The 22,766-nt window shown below is 34.4% G+C and overlaps 1 protein-coding gene across 2 annotated transcripts in view; it reads right to left on the reverse strand.

The window, feature by feature from the left end:
* Hcf (Host cell factor) overlaps positions 1-22,766 on the reverse strand; it is a 502,792-nt gene that overhangs the window by 346,395 nt on the left and 133,631 nt on the right. For both annotated transcript variants that reach the window (XM_090390794.1, XM_090390792.1), the window contains exons 4-5: positions 22,213-22,404; positions 1,535-1,680 (exon numbers count right to left, since the gene is read on the reverse strand). In XM_090390794.1, coding sequence (XP_090246920.1) covers positions 1,535-1,680; positions 22,213-22,404 — 338 coding nt within the window. The remainder of the gene's footprint in view (positions 1-1,534; positions 1,681-22,212; positions 22,405-22,766) is intronic.

Here is a 22,766-nt window from a genome sequence, read left to right on the forward strand (position 1 = left end):
CATTCCTCTTACCCTCGTATCCTCTTTCTTATCTCTCCTTGTAATCACTAAGTGGTCTCTAACCTTTGGATGTCTCTCTGGGTAAGGGTCCAAGTTTCCAATGTACTGGCTGTGGTTTTTACCAAATGCACTCCATATCAGTTTCATGTCTTTCTATCTCTCTCTGGATTCTATTATCATTTGTAATCTTGGAACATCCACCATTTTCCCCAGATTTGGCTCCCTCTGGCTTCTATCTCTTCCCAAAACTAAAAATCTTCCCTGCTGGTCAGCATTTTTCTTTGAATCAAAAGGTGATTGCAGCTGTAGAGTGGTACTTTGCAGATCATTGATAGGCCGAGAACTTTTCAGACTGCCCTTGTATATCCTATACCATTGTCTTTGCCCCTATAGTAGAATAGGCATCTACTGTGTTGGCAATGTTGTTCAAACTTCTAGGGATTCTTTGCACCCTCTGCCTTGATCAGTTACAATCGAGCCTCTGGAGAATGAGGACCAGGGTGCACTACCACAGGAGTGAAGGATGAAGCAATCTTGGAAGATCACAGCCATAATCACCATCATCACTATAACAGAATATAATAAAATCACCACAATAAAAAAACTGCTAAAAATTCCTGGCTGAAGTCACATAATCACACTGATGTTTTGTGCTTAATAAGTTCAAAAAATTCTGTATAATAAACTGTATTTAATAGCATATTATATCAAAAGATGTTATACTGTTCATTTTCAGAATGAGAATGTAGGTGCATATACCCTTAATCTATCTGGCAGAGCTGGCTGTATTAAAGAGCCATTGTTGTCATAATGATAATGCCATTTGATGCGAGATGAATAAATGATTGATGAAAGGAAGTTACTATACCTTAGATAGGAGAGTAATTCTACCTAATTTCTACAATGAGCTACTTAAAGTTGTTTAAAACACAGTTGAACAACTGCAAGCAAGTAATGTGAATAACACAACTAAAAGGAAACTCATGGGATGAAAAATCCCATGTATCTTGCAGAATTTTCAGAATAAATGCAGCAATCAGTAAGCTCATATTCAAAATATATAATTTTTATGGAAATAATACTAATTATGAAATGAAAACAATTACAAAAATTTTTGTTTAACCATTGTATATTCTAAGCTTAAAATATTTATATGCAGTTTCCAGCAGTCACATAACTATGTTATAAAACTCTGCCATACAATCACCTCCACCTTCCCCCAAACTTTCTATTAGGAACTGTCATGGATGCAATCAAATTGTCCTGGAGATTGGGGAGAGCTTGAGATGCCTACTGAAAACTTGTTTTCAGTAGGCATCTCAAGCTCTTGGTGACTGTCTGGATTAAAATGCTGAGAGTATTTTACCAAAAATGAATGTGGAAGGAATACATTCAAACATAACTATATTATATCAAACTGTTTCTTTTGTTCCCATGTATTAACTAAGGAATGTCTGCAGTATATTTTGCCACTTTTCCTAGAGTAAAAGACAGTTTATGATTAATTCACAAGAAAGCTACATACTACACTTACCTGATTGTTCCATGCTTTCCTGTATCCATCCCTACCACTCCAAATATAGAGACGTGTATTAATTGCTACTGAACAGTGACCAGCACGAGCTCTAGGAATGCAGTCCTCAAATAAATCTGTGGTAAGTGGTTCCCATTCCATTGTTTCTGAACAGAAAGAATACTTATATGAATGCAATTGTTTTCATTTTTGAAATGCCCCAATTTATCTATCTAAATTGGAACAATTAATATTTAAATCACCATACGTCTAAAAAAAAGTTTTTACATTAACATTAATTTTTCTTGTCCAAAGCATCAGCAGTCGGGGGGGGGATCATGGTATTGAGGTGAATCACATACATAATGCGAAGCTCACTTTTTCAAAATAAAATCTGGTTTTTTTTAGCTATCATAGAAAAAGCTACCATAAACTGTATTATAAAATGCTATATATATTCAAAATTTGAGTCACAGTAATTTCCAACTTAAAATTCATATTTTTTCCTTTGCAATGAATTCAGACCATGCAGAGAACAACTGGGAGAAAAAAAAGACAAAGAAAAGTTGCCGTTATTAAAGATAATGTGATTCATTTTCTATAATAAGGGACTGGCAACTTCAATGATTATCCATGAGTTAACTGATCATTGGTCTGTATGCGGGTTTTTCATCCCGCATACAGACAAATCAGCCCTTCAGAACACACGCAATTTACAGACAAAAAAATACTAGTTGTGGTAGTGGTGAAGGTGGGCGGTAGATGGCGTTGATGGAGATGATTCGTAGTAGAGGTTCGGTGTAGTGGTTGAGACAGTTGTAGGTGTCCTCCCGCGATGAGTCTTCGGACTCCTTGGAGGTGTCACGAATAATAATAATAATAATATAGATGGAACGGCCACAAGATTTGAATATCGCACAGTAAAACACATCCCAGAATTTGAAAATCGCATAAAGCCAAAAGTAATTACTGGTATTTAATATACATAGCAATCATAAACATAAATGTATACATAAATGGTTTGCCTTCGCCAAGCCATCTTAAAGCTTTCAACTGTTCTATTATACTGATAGAAAATATCCATTCTTTCTTAGTCACAGAATTAAGACAATTAAGAACTCATTTTCCTGGGTGGCATTATTTTGATGCACTATTGCACTATTTTGATGCTAGCTGAGACTTATGTTAAACAGCCTAGTCAGAGGGAGTCTTTTAATTTGTCTAGGGAAAGTAGAGTCTTTGTCCAAAGATTTCCTGAGATAAATTAAGTACTGCCAGGATCGTCTCTCCTTCCCAGGTGTCTACAGTATCTCCTGTCAATATGGAATCCAGCACTTTGGATAGACAGAACAGACTACCATAATAAGAAAAGAACATAAAAATACATTTTGATATGGACAACGAAAAAAAAGTAAACTTACTCAACATGCTTTGGATGAAGATAATTTCATCAGATTAAAAAAAAGGGGAAAACTACTACACAGATCCCAGTTTAAATCAGACAGACTGTTTCTCTATCAGAAGCCCAGGTGATACAGAACCCAGAGAGCTGGAACACCACCCGATCTCCCTACCAGCAATAATCACAGAACATCACTACAGAGGGTCATGGAAAAGAAAAAAATGTACTGAAAGTTGTTAGCAAATGCATTAGCAGGTGCCCTCAGAGATTAGAGAAAAAAATTCAAGGAAGCAAAGCAATGTGTTGAAAGGTAACTAAACAAAAGGTATGGAAAGGCTGGTAAGAATACAGAACATAAATATCAGGCAGGTGGTGAAATGTTCCGAAGGCAGTTGAAACAATGAACACAATGAGTTAATTTAGAAATGGAGGAAAGATTGGTGTAAAAGGAATCAGTGATGATGCGAGTGACACAAAAATTGAAAAAATGCATATTCTAGATGTCTGGAGTAAATACTTTGAAAAAGGAATCAAGAAGTGACAGGATATGGGTAGAAAATATTCAAGAGAAATGTAATCAGAAGTGTGTATATCAATACTCATCATCAAATTCCTGACATGTACCCTCGAGGGGTGTACAGGATATGATAGTAGTACATGAAAAACTTACATCATTACTAACTTTCTATCTACAATTTTCCTCCAAATCAATCTGTTACCTGTCAAGACTCCAACATTATCAAATCTTATATTTCTATCCTCTAAGGCACTTTTTACTGTATCAATCCACCTATATCTTGGTCTTTTTCTGCCAACATGGCAGAGAACACTTGTTTAGCTAATCTTTCATCTCCCATCATAAGTGACCATACCACCTGAGATTACTTCTGCTAATGCATTCCTGGATGCTAACAATATCAAGTTCTTTCCTAATATTCTCGTTTTTAATATGATACTGCCATTGATGCCATCTGTTCATGCCCCTAATCTTTCTCAGGACTCTCATTGTCTTTGGTCAAGTGCTTTATTTCTATCCCAACTCGAAGATTCGTAAGTTAAAACTGGTTTGAACACTGTCTTGTATACAGCTAATTTAATGTTTTAGCTAATTTCTCTCTTATTCCAAATAAATTAATTCAGTTGACTTACTACCATATTGGATTTGTTGATTCTGTTGTCTATTTCCATATTTCATTTACCATCTTCACTAAAAATCATGCATTGAGTAGCTGAAATGTTTTACTTGTTCTATAGGTTCTCCATTCACAATGCAGTTGACATTTTCAATGGTTCTGCCTACTTTTATTGCCTTTGTCTTATTATTGCCGATCTTCATACCAAATCTATTACAACAGTTATTAATTTAGTCAGGGAACCTTGCAGGACTTGTACCCGATTTATTTAGAAGTATAACATCATCTACATAAAGTAAAAAGCTGACATTAACATCTCCAATTATGATATCAGGTTTAATACACTTTCCTTCATAATGTGATTCATATAGATAATGAATAACAGAGGAGATAATATACATCCTTGTCTGACACCAAATTTAACATAACACCATCTTCCTGTACTTCATTCAATTCTAACTGCTGACTTACAACTCAAATAAAGACTAAGTATTGCTTGATATAATGCCCCACTGACACCACATAACTGTAGCATTTTGAATAGCTTTCCTCTTGGCACCTTGTCATATGCCTTTTGCAGGTCAACAAAATTTAAATACAATCTTGTTATATTCCCATGATTAATCAACTATTTGTTGTAAAGTATGAAAAGCTGATCCTGACAGCCTCTATTTTGCCTAAACCCAGCTTGTTCTTCACCAAGCTTCCCTTACACAATCCTTCTCAATTGTTTCTCATGTATACTTGCATAAATCTTACCAGGAACACTCAGTAGGGAAATACCTCTGTAATTCCATTAAGTTTTATTTCCCTTTTTTATATATGGGTACTATGAGAGCTCTACTCCAATCATCTGGAATTCGTCCCTCTGAACTATGCAGTGCAGCCATTATACGACTTTTATACCTCCATACTTGAGCATTTCTGGTCGAATATCATCTACTCTATCTGCCTTTACACATTTCAGGCTTTTGATGGCTTTTTCTACTTCAAGTATGGATATATATTCCTGATTGCATTCCTGTTGAGTGTTTTTTACCACTATGCCAATGTAATAATGCTGTGGAGTGCACCATTTGTTATAATTATACAGGCTGTATTCCATTACGTATTTCTACTAGCCTGCTTTGTCTTTGTTTTCCCTTTACTTAATTTTCGGGAATGGTCAACTGCGACCATATATGTATTTCTACTATATCTTATTTCTCATGCTCTGTAGTCTAACAAATTTATTTGTTTTACGACTGTGTCAGTTAGATGAGACTACTGATGAGACCTCAAAATAGGTCAAAACCGGTCTGAGTGGTGACCTTGCCCATAATGCATAGCATTATACATGTCCGCAAGGATATGTGGTTTGCATTATGGGATACCAAGGCAAGTGATGTGAAGTCATTAGGTTCAATATACTAGTTGTTTCAGTCCTGAAAATACTTCAGGTGCAAACTTTGTTTGCTTACACTTGGATAAAGGATTAAACCAAGAATATAATTTTTGGTATCTTTAATTTATAGGATACCAAGTTGGAAAATCATCCAACTTTCTCTAATCTAGGGTATTTTAATAATAAGGTGTGACATCTTTTGGCTACTCGTATATGAAAATATGACTTCTGCATTACTTTAACCTTACTATGACTTCTTGGTTTAGCTTCTGCTGATGAGAACTCAATAAAGGTTGAATAGTCGGCACAAACAAGATTTATTCTTTCATCCCTTATGGTGGCAGAGGGAAATATTTAATTGTTGTTAAAGATGTGGAAACAAGGGACAAACTATTACAGGGTTTTACTTTCAAAGGCAGGCAGAATTATTCCTGTAATGGTCGGGAGCCAGGCAAAAACAGTAAAAATCGAAAGATTTCCGATGGAATATATAGAGAATAGTAATGAAATTCTTATACAGACATTTTCGAAATGGGGTAAGATTAGTAACATACAAAAGGGTTTGTCAAGGGAAGACCCAAATTGGTTTTCTGGTAATGTCACCTTTACAATGGATATGAAGACGCCAGTACCAAATTTTGTCAACATCGGTACAACTATCCCGGAGTACAAGTCAATGCCTGCACAGCAGTTCATACGATCACTTAGGTGGTAATCACTCTAAATCTAAATGTTTCAACTGCATGGAGATCAGACATATCGCTAATTATTGCCTCAAACCCTGTCAGAAATGCAAAAGTTCTGAACACTGCATTAACACCTGTCCTTTTGGAACTTTCACGGAAAGAGTGGGAGAAAGGCATAATGAAGAGTTCCCGGATTTTTCAATTCAGTCTCATAAAGATGCTTTAAGCAAACTAAACTTGATAAAATCACAAATTTTATCAAGTTTAAAATCACGCACTTTGTGATTTTACAAATCACAAAAAGTGCGTAGCCAAATCAGTTAGAAATTAGCCCCAAAATTCCAGATCTGCAGGAGCAACTTTTCAAGTCAAATACTGATGGAACATCAGTTGAAATTACCAATAATGAACCTAAAATAACCAATGAAAAGGTACACAATGAAATGCAAAAACATTCAACTGTTCTACAAGGAGAAACTGGAGAAGAAACAGAAAAGCAAGTAAGACAACTGAAAGAACTTAATATGCAGACATGATCATCAAAAAAGGAAAGACGAATTAAAAAAAATTGAAGATAAACAAAAAAAATTTAAAAAAAAAGAACTACAACTAAAAGAGAAAGAAGTAATAAAAAATGTAAAGATGGAGAAGGCTGTGGATCATCAAATGAAAACTCTTCAGGCTCAGAAGAGTTTATGGATTATGAAGAACCAACTCATGCCAATAAAGAGAAAGCAAGAGATAGAATTAAAGAAAATATAATAAAGTTTACTGATTCAAAGTTTTCTCAGTACAGTTATCATCTACTTGAAAAGAAAATAACTAGCTTCCAAATCAAAAACGATAGTCATGAAATTGAAGTAATGGAAAGCAACTGTAAAAAACCGGAAAACAGTTTACAAGAAGCAGTTCACACAATTGCTTTTTCACAGATAGAAGACCTCATATTGGGTTTAACCAAAATTTAGAAGTTAAAGACTTACCAGTGACACTTCAATATCATAGCATCTCATTTCTGCATTGCCTCATTAAATGTATGAGGATGCCATAGGCAAATTAAACAAGAAACTATATGGAAACTTATGCTACACCATAATATCAGGTTTTTGTTTCTCCAAGAAACATACTTCTGCAGATATAAAAAGTTTAACAGATAGATATCCACTTCTTTCTTATTGGAGCTTTGGAAGATTTAAAGGGGCTGGAGTAGGAGTTCTTATTCTTGCCCCCCCCTCTCCCTGAGACATTCTGTAATATCCAAAGGGATGCAAAAGTGAGAATCTTGACAAGATTGAAGATACTGTGGATTGTAAAAAGGTTTATAAATGTTTATGCTCAATCCAATGGAACAGTTAGACGAAAATTCTTCCAGGAATTGGAGCCATATTTATATGGTGCCCACTACATCGTAGCAGTTGGAGAATGGAATTGTATTGAAAACCCCACATTAGACAAAATAGGAGGACACCCCAGGAATGTAAAAGTGGGATATGCACAGTTAAAAACATGTCTGGACATGCTCAACTAGTAGACATATGGAGGATTCGCAATTCTAATCTCCAGGCATACATATACATGAATCAAGGTATTGGTACTCGTATTGATCAAATTTATCTCTTCTTCCCTTATAAATAGGATAGTTCAGATAAAACATCTTCACATGAACATGTCAGATCATAATCCAGTTATACTTAAGTTCCACTGCATGGAAAACGTAGAGATCTTTTCTAGAGTATAGAGACTTCCACCAAATTTTCCGTTGATCTTTTCAACTAAATTCCAAAACCCCTGTTTGAATTGGAATATTGTTACCTGGAATTGGGATATGTGGTTAAAATTCAAACAAGCAGTAAAGCAGAATATGATGGAATGGGGAAAGGAACAGGCTTTCCTCAAAAGAAAAAAGTTGAAAGATCTGTATAAAGAGAGAAGCTGGTTTATAACAAACCAATGCAATGATATGGAATGTAGCAACATCATTAGAAACATTAACATAGGGATAGAACTGGAAAGGCAGAAACAAATAGAAGAAAGAAATTTTAAGATAAGAATACAACAGCACTTAGCAGATAGCCCATTAGCTGCATTCTTCAATAGACAATTTAAAAATTCATTTTTGAAATTATGGATTCTACAACCATGTTAAAATAACTCTTTATTATCCCGACTTTTCGATCTTCATATCAAGATCATCATCTGGAGCATACATAAATATACAAGACAAGCTGCATTAGATTTCAAGCCGTAAGCTAGAGAAACAAAGATCTGATCACATGCTACTCACTGGCATGACCTCTAGTGAAAAAAAAAATAATTAAAAAATTTAAAAAATTACATCAAGCTAGATTTAATTTATGATTACATGAATAAACATTCTTGCTTACAGATGGATTTCCTTCCAATAACAGTGATGTCCTATTTCTATTATTACAATTGTTATTTCTGATTTAAAAAAAAAACATTATTTATAAATTACAACATGAATAAATATTAATAAATTAAAGACTTAATTCGGTGTTAGTCAAGTAAATAATTGTTTAATATCCAACATGTTTCACTGACTAATATCTGTCAGCATATTCTGGGATACACTGGTAAGTAATGGAAAGTAACAAAAACTAGGAAACTAACCGACAATTCTAAAAATTATATAAAGTTATCACTGTGCGTGATACAATACACGTGTCGCAAGTACGTTTTATTTGTTGTGATATTTATTGTAATTTTCATGAAAGTTCATTTCTTTTTGGTTAAATGATCTAAGAGTTTTCCATATATCTGGTAGGATTAGGCCTTGATTAATTAATTTATAATTTAATTAATTAATACTGGTGGTCAAGAAAAAAGGTCGTAATAATGAATAAACATTCTTTCTTATAGATTTTTTCTTTAACAGTGATGTCCTATTTTTTAGTATTAAAGTTGTTATTTTAGATTTAGCATTCTGGATTTTCTACAGTCCTGTTTATAGTTGTTCTTAGAGAGAAAGGATTCGTGGGACGAATATATGCCTTCCATGAGTATGGGATTTTTACACCATCATTATTGTTTAGATTGGGGTGGTTGATAATGATCTCACAAGCTTCCTTAAATTTGCGTTCATACCATGTTTTGGTGTGATGTAGACAACTAGTGCTTTTCCAGTCAATTCTATGTAAGGTGTTCAGGGCATGATCAGAAAGGCCAGCTTCACCATAATTATTATATTTGATGTGTCGTTTATGTTCTTTTTGTCTAATCAGAATTGTGTGTCCTGTTCTCCTATGTATGGTATGTTGCAGGTGCAGTAAATACGGTATACTCTGGGGTGGGCAGCGGAGGGAGTGGGTCTTTGGATGAGTTGAGTAAGCTTTTTAATTTTGCAGGAAGTTTAAAGGTGGCTTTGAGGTTGTATTTTTGTAGTACTCTGTTTATTTTGTCTGATGTCCCTTTAATGTAGACAATGGTTATAGTTTTAGTGTAGTCTGGTTTGTCTTTTTTTTTTTATTATTGAGGTCTTGTAGAGAATTTTGTTAATAGTGTTTTGGCTGTTTTTCCTTTTTTTTTTTGAAAAGTATTGCTGATCACTTTAAATTCGTTTTTCAGTGCCTGTTCACTGGAGCAGATCTTCAGAGCTCTGTTTTTTAGGGTATTGATGACACCTAGTTTTTGTTTTTTGAACCGCGCGGTTAGCCTAGTGGCTTTGCGCTTTGCAACCATATGCCTGGGGAAGGAGTGTCCCAGGTTCGATTCCCGTTGTAGACGTGAGGAATTTGAGGATCTTCCTCAGGCATAGCCAAATTAGCCAGTCTTGGGCGCAGTCAGTAGGGTTTTTTCCGCCAGTTTATCTGGCGTTTTTCATCCTGCAAACAGGCAAACCGGCCCTATGAACATACGCCTCTACAGTCAAAAATATATCCCCCCCCAGTGGCAGACCAGGCGATGGGTTGGTTGGGAGCAGTACTAACAAGAAGTCGCATCTAAAGTAACACGCGGACCCTGCATGGGAAGCGGGAATAACGCGTAGTAGAAGAAGAAGATGACACCTAGTTTTTGTGTTGGGTGGTGGTAGGAATTTATGTGTATATATTGGCCAGTATGTGTCGGTTTCCGGTAAACAGTGAAGGAAAGATTGCGCGAGGGAAGACATGTGACAAGTGTATCTAGAAACAGCAGTGTGTTATGTTTTTGAATCTCAATTATAAACTTTATACGTTTGTGTTGCTTGTTTAGGTGGCTAAGGAATGCATCTAGTGTCTGGTGGCCATGAGACCAGATCGCGAAAACATCGTCAACGTATCTAAGCCAGACTTTGGGTTTTAAAAGGGAGGAACTTTAAAGCAAGTTGTTCAAAATTTTCCATGTAAAAGTTAGCAATCGGGTGGGGGATGGGGGAGTGGGATAATGGTGAGCCCATGGCTGTGCCTTCTTTTTGTAGGTGCAAAGCGTTTTGCCATACAAAATAACCAGAACGTAATGCATGCACAAAGAGTGCTGTGATATCTGGAGGAAATTTCTTCTGTAAAAGAAGAATTGTGTCATTGATTGGGACATTCATAATGAGGGCAGCATCATCAAAACTGACTAATAGATCACCTTTTTATAATGTAATGTAATGTCTTTGATGATGTTTATGAAGTGTTGTGTTTTTGATATAGGAGGGGGAATGACCTACCACCTCCTTGAGTGTTGCCGCTAATTTTTTGGTTAAGTAATAAGTCGGGCTTTCAATCACTTCGACTATAGGCCTTAGCGGTGTGTTTTCTTTGTGAATTTTCGGTAACCCGTAAATTCTCGGGGGATGAGCGTAGTGTGGAAATAGTTTTTTGACCGTATCTTTGGGTCATGTGGTAATTGACTTAAGTAGATTATCTGATTTCTTTTTTATTCTATTAGTTTGGTTATAGTTAACTAATAGGTATGTGTTATTGTCCGAGACCAGCAGATTCATTTTTCCCACATAAGTGGTTTGGTTTATCTAGTTAACTATAACCCAACTAAACAAATTTCCTCCAGATATCATGGCGCTCTGTGCACATGTATTATGGTCTGGTTATTTATATGGCAAAATGCTTTCTACCTACAAAAAGAAGACACAGCCATGGGCTCGCGATTATCCCCCACCCAATTGCTAACTTTTATATGGAACATTTTGAACAACTTGCTTAAAGTTCCTCCCCATTAAAACTCAAAGTCTGTTTATAAAGGTCCAAAAGCTGAGATTGTTCCTAAATACTACAACACTCTGTGCTTAACTCTAAGACTGCTAAAACACTCCAGAATTGACATTCTTTCCATTAAAAAAAGTAAAATTTGGTATAAAGCAATCTTTAATCTCTTTTGCCGCAAAGTTCCACAGGTGGGTAATGACAACAATATTTTGTTTCATAACTTGATGAAGTAACAAGGGTACCCTAACAGGAAGGATCTTGCTTGGAGAATTGCATATGGCCGCTTTCCAGTCAATGTCATCAAATGGAGGTACTTTAACATCGGAGATCCAATCTGTGATATCTGTTACCAATTGGAAACAGTAGAACATGCATTCTACAGCTGCCCTCTTGCTCTGCGTATTTGGAAAAGATTATGTAATGTGTTGGGCATGCCACTATTTACAACAGAACAGGTTTTTTTTTACAATACCCACCACCTGTCAACAATGGGAAGAGAATTCTGATTTTTATAATTAATGAATTAAAATACTATTTATGGAAAGTTAGAAAAAAACATGGATTTGAAAACCAACAATATGACATCCAAATGCTTTATAATATTGTAATGTGGAAATTTCATTGTTCAGTCAGATGATTTTTGTATTTAGAAAGAAGCATTCTAGGAGATATCAAATTTATGACTAGATGGTGATGACCACCCACATCATGCAATATTCACGGGATTAACATTATACATGTTTGCAAGCATGTGCTTTGCATTATGGGATACCAAGGCAAGTGATGTGAAGTCATGTCATTAGCTTCTATATATGAGTTGCCCCAGTCACCCATGCTTCACCTCTCTCTCGCTCTCTCTCTTTCATCCAGATAGAACCACTGTTCTATCTGGATGAGAGAGAGAGAGAGAGAGAGAGAGAGAGAGGTGGAAGCAAATCACTCTTTTCCTCCAAGTACTACACAGATAATCATGCAAATTATCTACTACCATATCAGAATCTGACCATCATATGAATCCTGTGGTTTTGTGAGAAAAAGATATCAAAAAATACTAAACAATTTGAACACTAAAAAGCCTTCTGATCCTGATGGCATCTCTCCAATTGTATTCAAACATTGTGTGCCACAGCTAACACTTCTCCTGACTGTCTCTATTTTTTTATCATATGTGGAAACAATATATTCAGCCTATTCCAAAAAAAAAAAAAGGATATAGAAGTCTACTATCAAACTACTAACCACTCACCATCACCTCAGTCCTCTCCAAAATAATGGAGAAAGTCATCAATAGTCACCTTGTCTGCTAACTAGAGATTCACCAATTAATTAACAACCACCAGTATAGATTCGAAAATTCAAGGTCATAGTTGATCTCTTAGCCTACATCACCCATCACCAGAAACATGTCATTCATTGAAAGGTTCAGAGTAATGAGCTATCGCTCTTAATATTTTCAGAACTTTTCATCAATCTGGCATTAAGGCCTGCCAAGAAAATTGCTATCCTTTGGTTTGCCTGTCATCCTCTATAATTAGCTAGGCAGCTTTTTCTGTCATTCTCTGTGTGTCATGGTGAATGGTTTTCTCATTCTCTCTCTTTAAAACTTTACCAGCAATGTATGATTGCCTCAGGGCTTTGTTTTATCACCTACGCTTTATTACCTGTACATGAGTGACGTATTCTCAATTGCCACTAATCCTATATTCACACCTTTGCTGAAAGTAATTACATTCATCCTAGTCATTTGACAAACCATGCAGTGCTCAGACCTCACAAGTTCGAAGATCATCTTGTAAAAATCTCATATAAACGATTTACTACTTATGTTCATTGTAAATTTCATAAATAGAAATATTGTTATATGATAAGATAATCTAAAAATATTGTGTGTGTGTGTGCACGTGCATGTGCATTCACATTTAATAATGCAATTATATGCTTACTATTACTGGTGCCACCAAGTGGTTAAGCAGTAGCACAGGGACAGGAGACTTAACCGAGTAGTAAACTTGCTCCCCGTTTGCTGTAATCCTTAGGAAATAACAGAGAAATGTTATAGAGAGTTATAGTAGTGTTCATATGTAATACACTATTACTGTACAATATGTGAGCACTGTAGTGAGGGGAAGCCATTCTGTTACTTGAGTTTTCCTTTGAATCTCAGTAACATATTAGTTGTGATTTTTTTTAAAACAGCTGTTGTAGGATAATGGGAAAACTTGTAAGCAAAGAATAGGCATGCAAGGAAGGAGAGCCAGAAAGGTCAAATATGCTTACTATTACTGGTGCCACCAAGTGGTTAAGCAGTAGCACAGGGACAGGAGACTTAACCGAGTAGTAAACTTGCTCCCCGTTTGCTGTAATCCTTAGGAAATAACAGAGAAATGTTATATAAATGTTATATATGTAATACACTATTACTGTACAATATGTGAGCACTGTAGTGAGGGGAAGCCATTCTGTTACTTGAGTTTTCCTTTGAATCTCAGTAACATATTAGTTGTGATTTTTTTTAAAACAGCTGTTGTAGGATAATGGGAAAACTTGTAAGCAAAGAATAGGCATGCAAGGAAGGAGAGCCAGAAAGGTCAAATAACTATTCTGTTAAGTTCTGTGATCTTAGAAAAGTTTTTATATGCATTTTTAACTACTCTCCAAGGAGGAACTGGAAAGTTAAAAATTGAAGACAGTATAATGTATCCAGCCTCTGTGCATTAGTGAGAATATTTTGTACTTAGTGAAATGCAAATAACATATGTTCCTAGGAGCAAGATAGAATCTGCAGTAAAGTTCTTTTTATTGGAAGTGCATTTGGATGGCTCAATTAAATGTAATCTTGTCTGAGTGATTATTCTTCATGCCTACTTCAGAAAATTAAAGGAAAGATGTATTAGGCAAACTTGCTTAAGAAAACTAGAAGATATATTCAAGAATATCAGTCAAGTGAGATTTCCAACTTTTGTAGTATTCTAAGGAATTTGAGAGATAAGACAATGAATGATTGAGTAAAAACAATAAAAGGAGTAAATAAAACAAAGAAAAAGATAAATATTTAATGTATAAAGATAAATGTATTTATAAGATTTAATGTATAAAAGATAAAGTATTTAGTGTTATTTCCTTAGAATTGAATTTAACTGTGAGAGTCAGAGAGTGAAATAATTCTTTGAGCTCATATAGTATAAATTAATTCACTACTTTCAAGTCTATAGAGAATATGAACCTCAGAGCTTTTTAAAGAGAATCACTTAGCATACAGAATTTGTATCTGCTGTATATATTTAGATATTTACAGTAAATATTTTATATTTTTATCATTGAGTTTCACTCTTTGAAATTCAAAACATGCTGATTTTAAAATTAATGCACCATCATGGATAAATATTTGAAACATTGTAACCAACTAAAATAAAATTATATATATAATACATTGTTATCCTACTCCATGACTGACTATAACTAAAAGGATGGATATATAGACAAGGTATAGAATAACATAACTGGTGCAAGCAAGATTCAAATATAATAATCTGTAACCAGTGCTTTAAACACTGATTTCCATACATCCTTCAATGGGGGGGTAAGGACAATATGACACCCTTAATGTCACAAAATGCAATCTAGCCCTTCTCTTGCAAAAGGGGATCTCTGTGCTCACTTGTCCTTATTCTCAGTAAAACATAAATCACCAGATGAGATCAGAATGGAACACAATATAAAATTACAATAAAAGAATCAATTTTAAAAAGTGACACTAGCATTAATAGGAAAACAGTCAGTGAGTAAAATTCCTAATCATTTTTAAAAGCAATAATATAATAATTAGGAATTTGCATAAAAACAATATAATAATATTTACCATAAAGGGGATACCTGAAGGCTATCAGATCTGTTTAAGTTCAATTGGTGTAGGAAGGTCTCACAATTAGTCGGAACACTAAATTAGCTGTATACAAGACTGTGTTCAAACCAATTTTAACTTATGGATCTGAGAGCTGGGTCAGAAGTAAAACACTTGACCAAAGACTAGAGACCACAGATATGAGAGTCCTGAGAAAGATTAGAGGCGTGAACAGATGGCATCAATGGCAATATCATATTAAAAATGAGGATATTAGGAAAGAACTTGACGTTGTCAGCATCCAGGAATGCGTTAGCAGAGCTAATCTCAGATGGTATGGTCACTTAAATAGAATGGGAGAGGAAAGATTAGCAAAACAAGTGTTCTCTGCCAGATTGGCAGGAAAACGACCCAGAGGAAGACCAAGATATAGGTGGATTGATACGGTACAAAGTGCCTTAGACGATAGAAATATAAGATCTGATAATGTTGGAGTCTTGACAAGTAACAGACTGATTTGGAGGAAAATTGTAGATAGGAAGTTAGTAATGATGTAATTTTTTCATGTAGTACTGTCATATCCTGTACACCCCTTGAGGGTACATGGCAGGAATTTGATGATGATGATGAGGTCTCACAATTCTCTTTTTTACTTCCAAAGAAACTCTGTTTAGTCAAGAAGGCATGTTCTGCTAGGTCAGACTATTCCTGTTCATGGTACTGCATGTAAGATTTATGTTCTTCAAAATGGATGGCTGAAGATCTACCAGACTGTCCAAACCACAGAAGAATGGGATCTGTTAGACACACAAAGAAGCTTGAGTGAAGAAAGCTTGTCTTTAGGTGAAGAAAGAAAGGTAGAAATCTTCCTGATAGGACAAAACGATACTCCAATATTAAGGGGTTTTAGAACTTTAGCTATAAGTTCAGAAATCCCTTTAATATAAGGGAGTGGAATACTAGTATATCTTCAGGAGATCTAGAGAATGATTGTCCAAAGCTGTTAAAGGCCTTCTTAATAGAAGATTCATTAAAGCCATTTTTCATAAAAAAAGATTTTATATAATTCTGGAATACATCACATCAATTACTTCCTCACCATCAAAAAACTAGGCATTCCCTTTACTTAAGATGGTATTTTTCACCCATGCAGTTACTAACTCTACAAATTTCAAACCCACCCATGTTTAGAATGATACATACATGTTTGGGGTGGAGCACCTAAAATCACACTAAAAATTTTTCCATGTTATCCAAAAGTAAAGCAATTCAGCCCATAGAAAGACAGTTTCTTTACAGACTCACTTGAACTCTATCCTACAGATGCAATGTTTCAGCACTGTGTCTGTTCTGGGTACTTCAATAGTCACTGTTCTAGTGAACTGGCAACCATAATTTCTCGACTTTCTGTGGGCTACAACAAAAGCAACAGCTGCCCAGCATCCTATTTCAGTGCAACCTTAAAACACTAAACCTGTATCTCCTCTTTTACTTCACCTAACTCTGTCCTCACGAAGTATTCCCAAAAAAGTATTTTGCAACAAAATAACTAAATTTAATATATATATATATATATATATATATATATATTGTGTGCCCACAGTTCATAGAACTGGGGCTGGCAGATTGCCAAGTATAATCAATTCATGCTGAAGGGGAGAAAGAAATAAAGGATGTATGGATTAGTCACCAACACACAAAATCACATGCTTTATATGTAAATTTTCTAACTGTTGTACAAGCAAAACAATTACCATTTTAAAAACTAGAATTTTCATAAAAGAAAAGCTAATTTTCTGACATATAATAATAAACCCTCATCCCACAAAACACATTGATTACCCTATTATCGGAATGGATTCTCCTTCTTCTGACATATGCAGAAATGTCGAAGGGTCTTGCATCTGCGGGCGTACAGTGTACACACACACACACACGTATATATATAATATAGACAGACACTCCTCAATATACGTAAGTAGACCGTTCTGCAATTCCTTATGCAAGTGAATTTTAAGTAAGTCAGATTCCTTCTCTCCCTTCCCCTGATCTTTCGCAACAGACTTTGTCATGTCAAACACATATAAAGAAAATAAGCAGATAGAAAATAAAATGTAATGCAATGCAAAATATGAAATAGTAAACAAATGATAAACATCCTGTATTAAATGCATAAAAGATACATACATTTAACACCATATTCAGCTGGACAATTTTTAAACATTGAACAAGCCAAATACAGTATATTTTACAATTTGCCTACATTTTAGTGCTGGCAACACAATATATTAACAAGAAATTGTCACTGCACATCATCTTTTAACTTGTGGCTTTCAATAATCTTTTTTTTTACTGATTCCTCCAAACTCATTCTATGGAATAAAAGAAGAAAATCAAGAATAATCAACTAAAAAACACAGTCCAAAATGCTCCACCAGTATTAAGATTACATTTAATTTTAAAAAATTGTACATATTGTTGCATGTTGGTTGCTAGTTATCATAAAAATCTGTTCAGAGATATTAGAACTTTTCATTTCTTTTTTTCTCAAAAATTCCTCTATAGCAGGCAAAGGTGTCTTCAGCCATTCTTTGCACTTTAAGAAAACAGGACATTTGGATCATTTTCACAAACCAAGCCAAACAGGAGGTAAATTCTCAAAATGCTTCAGCCATCTCTTTTGCTATGAAACTGTTTGGTTCTGAGGTTTCATGTCTTTCTACATCTGCAACTTTAGCAGCTTCCATCATGATGAACAGTCATTGATGACTGTTCATCATGCAATTCCATAAGTTTCTCCACATCGTGTTCATTGACTTCTATTTCCAACTATTTTTCAAGTTTTCCATTTTTTTTTTTTTTACTGATTCCTTCAAAATGTTTTTTTTTGTCCTTTTTCAAAACTTCAGACAAAATTTTTTGCACGCTCGTTTCAAACACATTGGAGTAACATCTACCCAAGCTTTTGCAGAAAAAAGTACAATTAATGCCATTTATGAATTAAAAACTATTATTGAAAGATCAATACAAATAAATAATAACAGATATCTCTGCTTTATAGACTTTCAAAAAGCATTTTGACACAGTAAGCCATTAAAAGTTAATAGAAATATTAAAAGACATTCAAATTGATACAAAAGATCTCAGAATAACAATAGAAGTATAATGGAATCAGAAGACACAAATTATAAACGGCATTAATAACGAAAGAATAGATATCAAAAGAGGAGTGAGACAAGGATGTATAATATCCCCTATACTTTTCAATATATATACAGTGAAATGACAATGAAAGAATATGAAGAAATTGAAATTAGATTTGCTGATGATTTCGTGTTCATAGTGAAATCAAAAATAATTACATAATATGGTGGAAATACTATTCAAAAAGAGTTAGAATTATGACTCAGTATTAAATATGGATAAAACCAAGTATATGATAATAAGCAAAAAACGGCAACATAGCACAAATTTAAGAATATCAATAGAATACATATCCATACTTGAAGTAGAAAAAGCCATCAAAGGCTTGAAATGTGGAAAGGCAGCAGGAGTAGATGATATTCGACCAGAAATGCTGAAGTATGGTGGTATAAGAGTCTTACAGTGGCTGCACTGCATAGTTCAGAAAGCCTGGACAGAGGGACGAATTCCTGATGATTGGAGTAGAGCTCTCATAGTACCCATATATAAAAAGGGAAATAAAACTGAATGTGAGAATTACAGAGGTATTTCCCTACTGAGTGTTCCTGGCAAGATCTATGCAAGTATACTTGAGAAACGGTTGAGAAGAATTGTGGAAGAAAAGCTTGGTGAAGAACAAGCTGGATTCAGGCCAAATAGAGGCTGTCAGGATCAGATCTTAACTTTACGACAAATAGTCGAGAAAGCATGGGAATATAACAAAGATCTGTGTTTAAGTTTTGTCGATTTGGAAAAGGCATATGACAAGGTGCCAAGAGAGAAGCTATTCAATACGCTGCAGTTATATGGTGTCAATGGGGCATTATATCAAGCAATACTTAGTCTTTATTTGAGTTGTGAGTCAGCAGTTAGAATTGAAGGAAGTACAGGAAGATGGTTTAATGTTAAATCTGGTGTGAGACAAGGATGTACATTATCCTCTCTGTTATTCATTATCTATATGGATCACATTATGAAGGAATGTGGTATTAAACCTGATATCAAAATTGGAGATGTTAATGTCAGCTCTTTGCTTTATGCGGATGATGTTATACTTCTAAATAAATCCGCTACAAGTCTGCAAGATTCTCTGACTAAATTGAATAGCTGTTGTAATAGATATGGTATGAAGGTCAGCAATAAAAAGACAAAGACAATGAAAATAGGCAGAATCATTGAAAATGTCAACTGTGTTGTGAATGGAGAACCTGTGGAACAAGTAAAACATTTCAGCTACTTAGGCACAATTTTTACTGAAGATGGTAAACTAAATATAGAAATAGACAACAGAATCAGCAAAGCTGGTATTGTGGGAAGTCAATTGAATAAATTCATATGGAATAAGAAAGAAATTAGTCGGAACACTAAATTAGCTGTATACAAGACTGTGTTCAAACCAATTTTAACTTATGGATCTGAGAGCTGGGTCAGAAGTAAAACACTTGACCAAAGACTAGAGACCACAGATATGAGAGTCCTGAGAAAGATTAGAGGCGTGAACAGATGGCATCAATGGCAATATCATATTAAAAATGAGGATATTAGGAAAGAACTTGACATTGTCAGCATCCAGGAATGCATTAGCAGAGCTAATCTCAGATGGTATGGTCACTTAAATAGAATGGGAGAGGAAAGATTAGCAAAACAAGTGTTCTCTGCCAGGTTGGCAGGAAAACGACCCAGAGGAAGACCAAGATATAGGTGGATTGATACGGTACAAAGTGCCTTAGATGATAGAAATATAAGATCTGATAATGTTGGAGTCTTGACAAGTAACAGACTGATTTGGAGGAAAATTGTAGATAGAAAGTTAGTAATGATGTAATTTTTTCATGTAGTACTGTTATATCCTGTACACCCCTTGAGGGTACATGGCAGGAATTTGATGATGATGATGATAGAATTTGTTCAAAATGTAAAGGCTTATAATTATTTAAGAGTAATGATTACAGAAGATGAACAACAGTTATGGAAATAAAATCAAGAATAGCTAAGGAAAAAGAAGCATTCTAGAATAATAAATTACTAATGACCTCTGGAATAAATAACAGACTAAAATAAGAATAATAAAATCCTATGTATGGTACATATTGAATTATGAATGTGAGACATGGACATGTACAAAATCCATAATCAAGAAACTGCGGGCTTTTGAGATATGGTGATATAGGAGAGAGCACTGAAGATCTCTTGGGGACGAGAAAAAAAACTAATGAAGAGTTATTGAAGTTAACGGGAACCAAAAGAGAATTCATGGAAGACTTTATAAAGAGAAAGTGCAAGATGGCAGGATACATATTAAGAGGATCAAGCAGGGGAAAACATCTCTGGAAATACTGGAGGAAAAATTAGAAGGAAGAAAATCTCCTAGTATACCAAGAACTTTTTGGGTTGTTGATGTAATAAATGGATGGGTATCGAGATCAAACGAATGGCAGAGAATCAGACACTCTGGTGTACCATGATTGCTAACCTCCAAATTAGAGAAGCTACTTAAGAAGAAGTATTTGCAATATTTCTTATTGCATTCCAAATGTGTTTCCATCAAGCAAAAGTGCTACCCTGTTTATTGATGCTTTGTTCTGGCATAATTTTTCCCTTTATGGAAATAAAGATGCAAGATGGCATTTTTTGATAAAAACAGACCTGATTTATCAAAAAATATTTTATTTTAAATTAAATACTAAATATTTCCTCAAGCAAATGGACTGTAGATACCCCAGAAAATTTTCGGATGCTTCAGTTTCACCAGCTAGCAGCCTCACTAGATATGTACACATCATGAAAGTCAGCACGACTTTTAAAATGTGTACATATCTAGTGAGGCTGCTAGCTGGTGATATTTATTTAGTAATTTATTTAGTAATTTAATAAAATAATAGGAAGGTGTATCAAGCTTATGAGATATAGCACATGAATTTGTTTTATTGGTTTGCTTAAAAAAAACTGCAAAAACAAATTCATGTGCTATATCTCATAAGCTTTGTACACCTTCCTATTTCTTTATTATCCATAATTTCATCTCTAAATCGATTGCAATACGTTTGCAAGATGGTTTACATTTTGATTCAAGAGTGCATTTACTCTCCCCCAGACATTGTGAATAATATTTAGAAAAAACAAACAAAAATGTGAAAATAAGCACAATGCTATATATATAGATGCACTCACAGCAAGAGACATGCAAGAACTGGAATGATGCAGCATGTGGAGCTGAGCACTGACTTGCACATAGAGTTTGCATGTAAGTGTTCTCCATAAATATTGAATATCTCGGAAATTTCTTACATAAGCATGAATTTATGTATATCGGAATCTGTCTGTATATACCTTACAGAAAGGAAGTTTTAAAATTTTTACATTAAAAAAAAATCATTGAGGGTAGCTACATCTAGAATTTTTTAAGCCAAAACATGCTGTTCAACTAATATGGAATACACTCTCAATTTGGTTGGCTGTCTCAAATTATAATTATCAGCAGACTTGTTTTTACAGAAGTCAAAACAATTAACGATAAAACGAAATCACATTACAAGCCATTTTGCCACATTTCTAATAAGCTATGTGGAGGTCTCTTCCTAGTTATACAGTTTCAATTGTTGGAGAATATTACTACACATATTTTAGTAAGTTCAACAAAGTTCCAAAAATAAAATCCTTATTTTTTTAACTATGTAATGAGCGAAAGGCTTAAGTATAGTGAGCAACTGGGTTCTTTTACATGCATACATCATGCAACAATGGGACACTGATTAAGGTCCATGCAAGTAACCACTATCAAAAATGCAATTTCAATTGTGCAAATTTCTTCCACTACCAATCAATAGTAGGGGAAAGAATATTTTTCTAACTGAATTAAATTAAATATACATAAAGAACTTATTCAGAATTATTAGCTTTTTTCAGTTGAATATTAATACCTAAATTGAGAGTGGCTAGGGTGTTAGTACATTTCCATTCTTTTTCATGACTGGCAGCTTTGTTGTCATCCATAACAAGAGGAACCCATCCACCAAACACAAACATACGATGGCCAATTAATGTTGCTGAATGTAGACTTCTGGGTAATGGTGGAGTACCTCCAACTTCTGGTTTACTCCAGGACATTGTATCTTAAAAATAAAATATGTATATATATATTGTACATCTTTCATTAATCTATATTCAAAATATGCAATGAAAATAGTAAAAAGATGATGACAGGAATTCTATATAATATATAACAAAGAATAAAATTCTAATGAACAATGCTGTAAGGCACTGCTTCATTATATTGCATATATACAGAACCTGGAAAAATATTTTTTTTTAATGTTTAGTTTTTACAAGTGATTATTATTAATTACTAATTAAGCTGAATGTGTTTTAAGTGGTTATGTGCATAGCTGACTTGTTTTATAGTTCTTTACATAATATATGAGGGTGGTCGAAAGGTTCTCGCCCTAACAATAAAAAAACAAATTTATAATTTCAA

The sequence above is a fragment of the Typopeltis vanoorti genome, chromosome 3 (genome assembly GCF_054136105.1).
Source record: "Typopeltis vanoorti isolate ZY-2024b chromosome 3, IOZ_Tvanoo_1.0, whole genome shotgun sequence".
NCBI classification, from domain to species: Eukaryota; Metazoa; Arthropoda; class Arachnida; order Uropygi; family Thelyphonidae; genus Typopeltis; species Typopeltis vanoorti.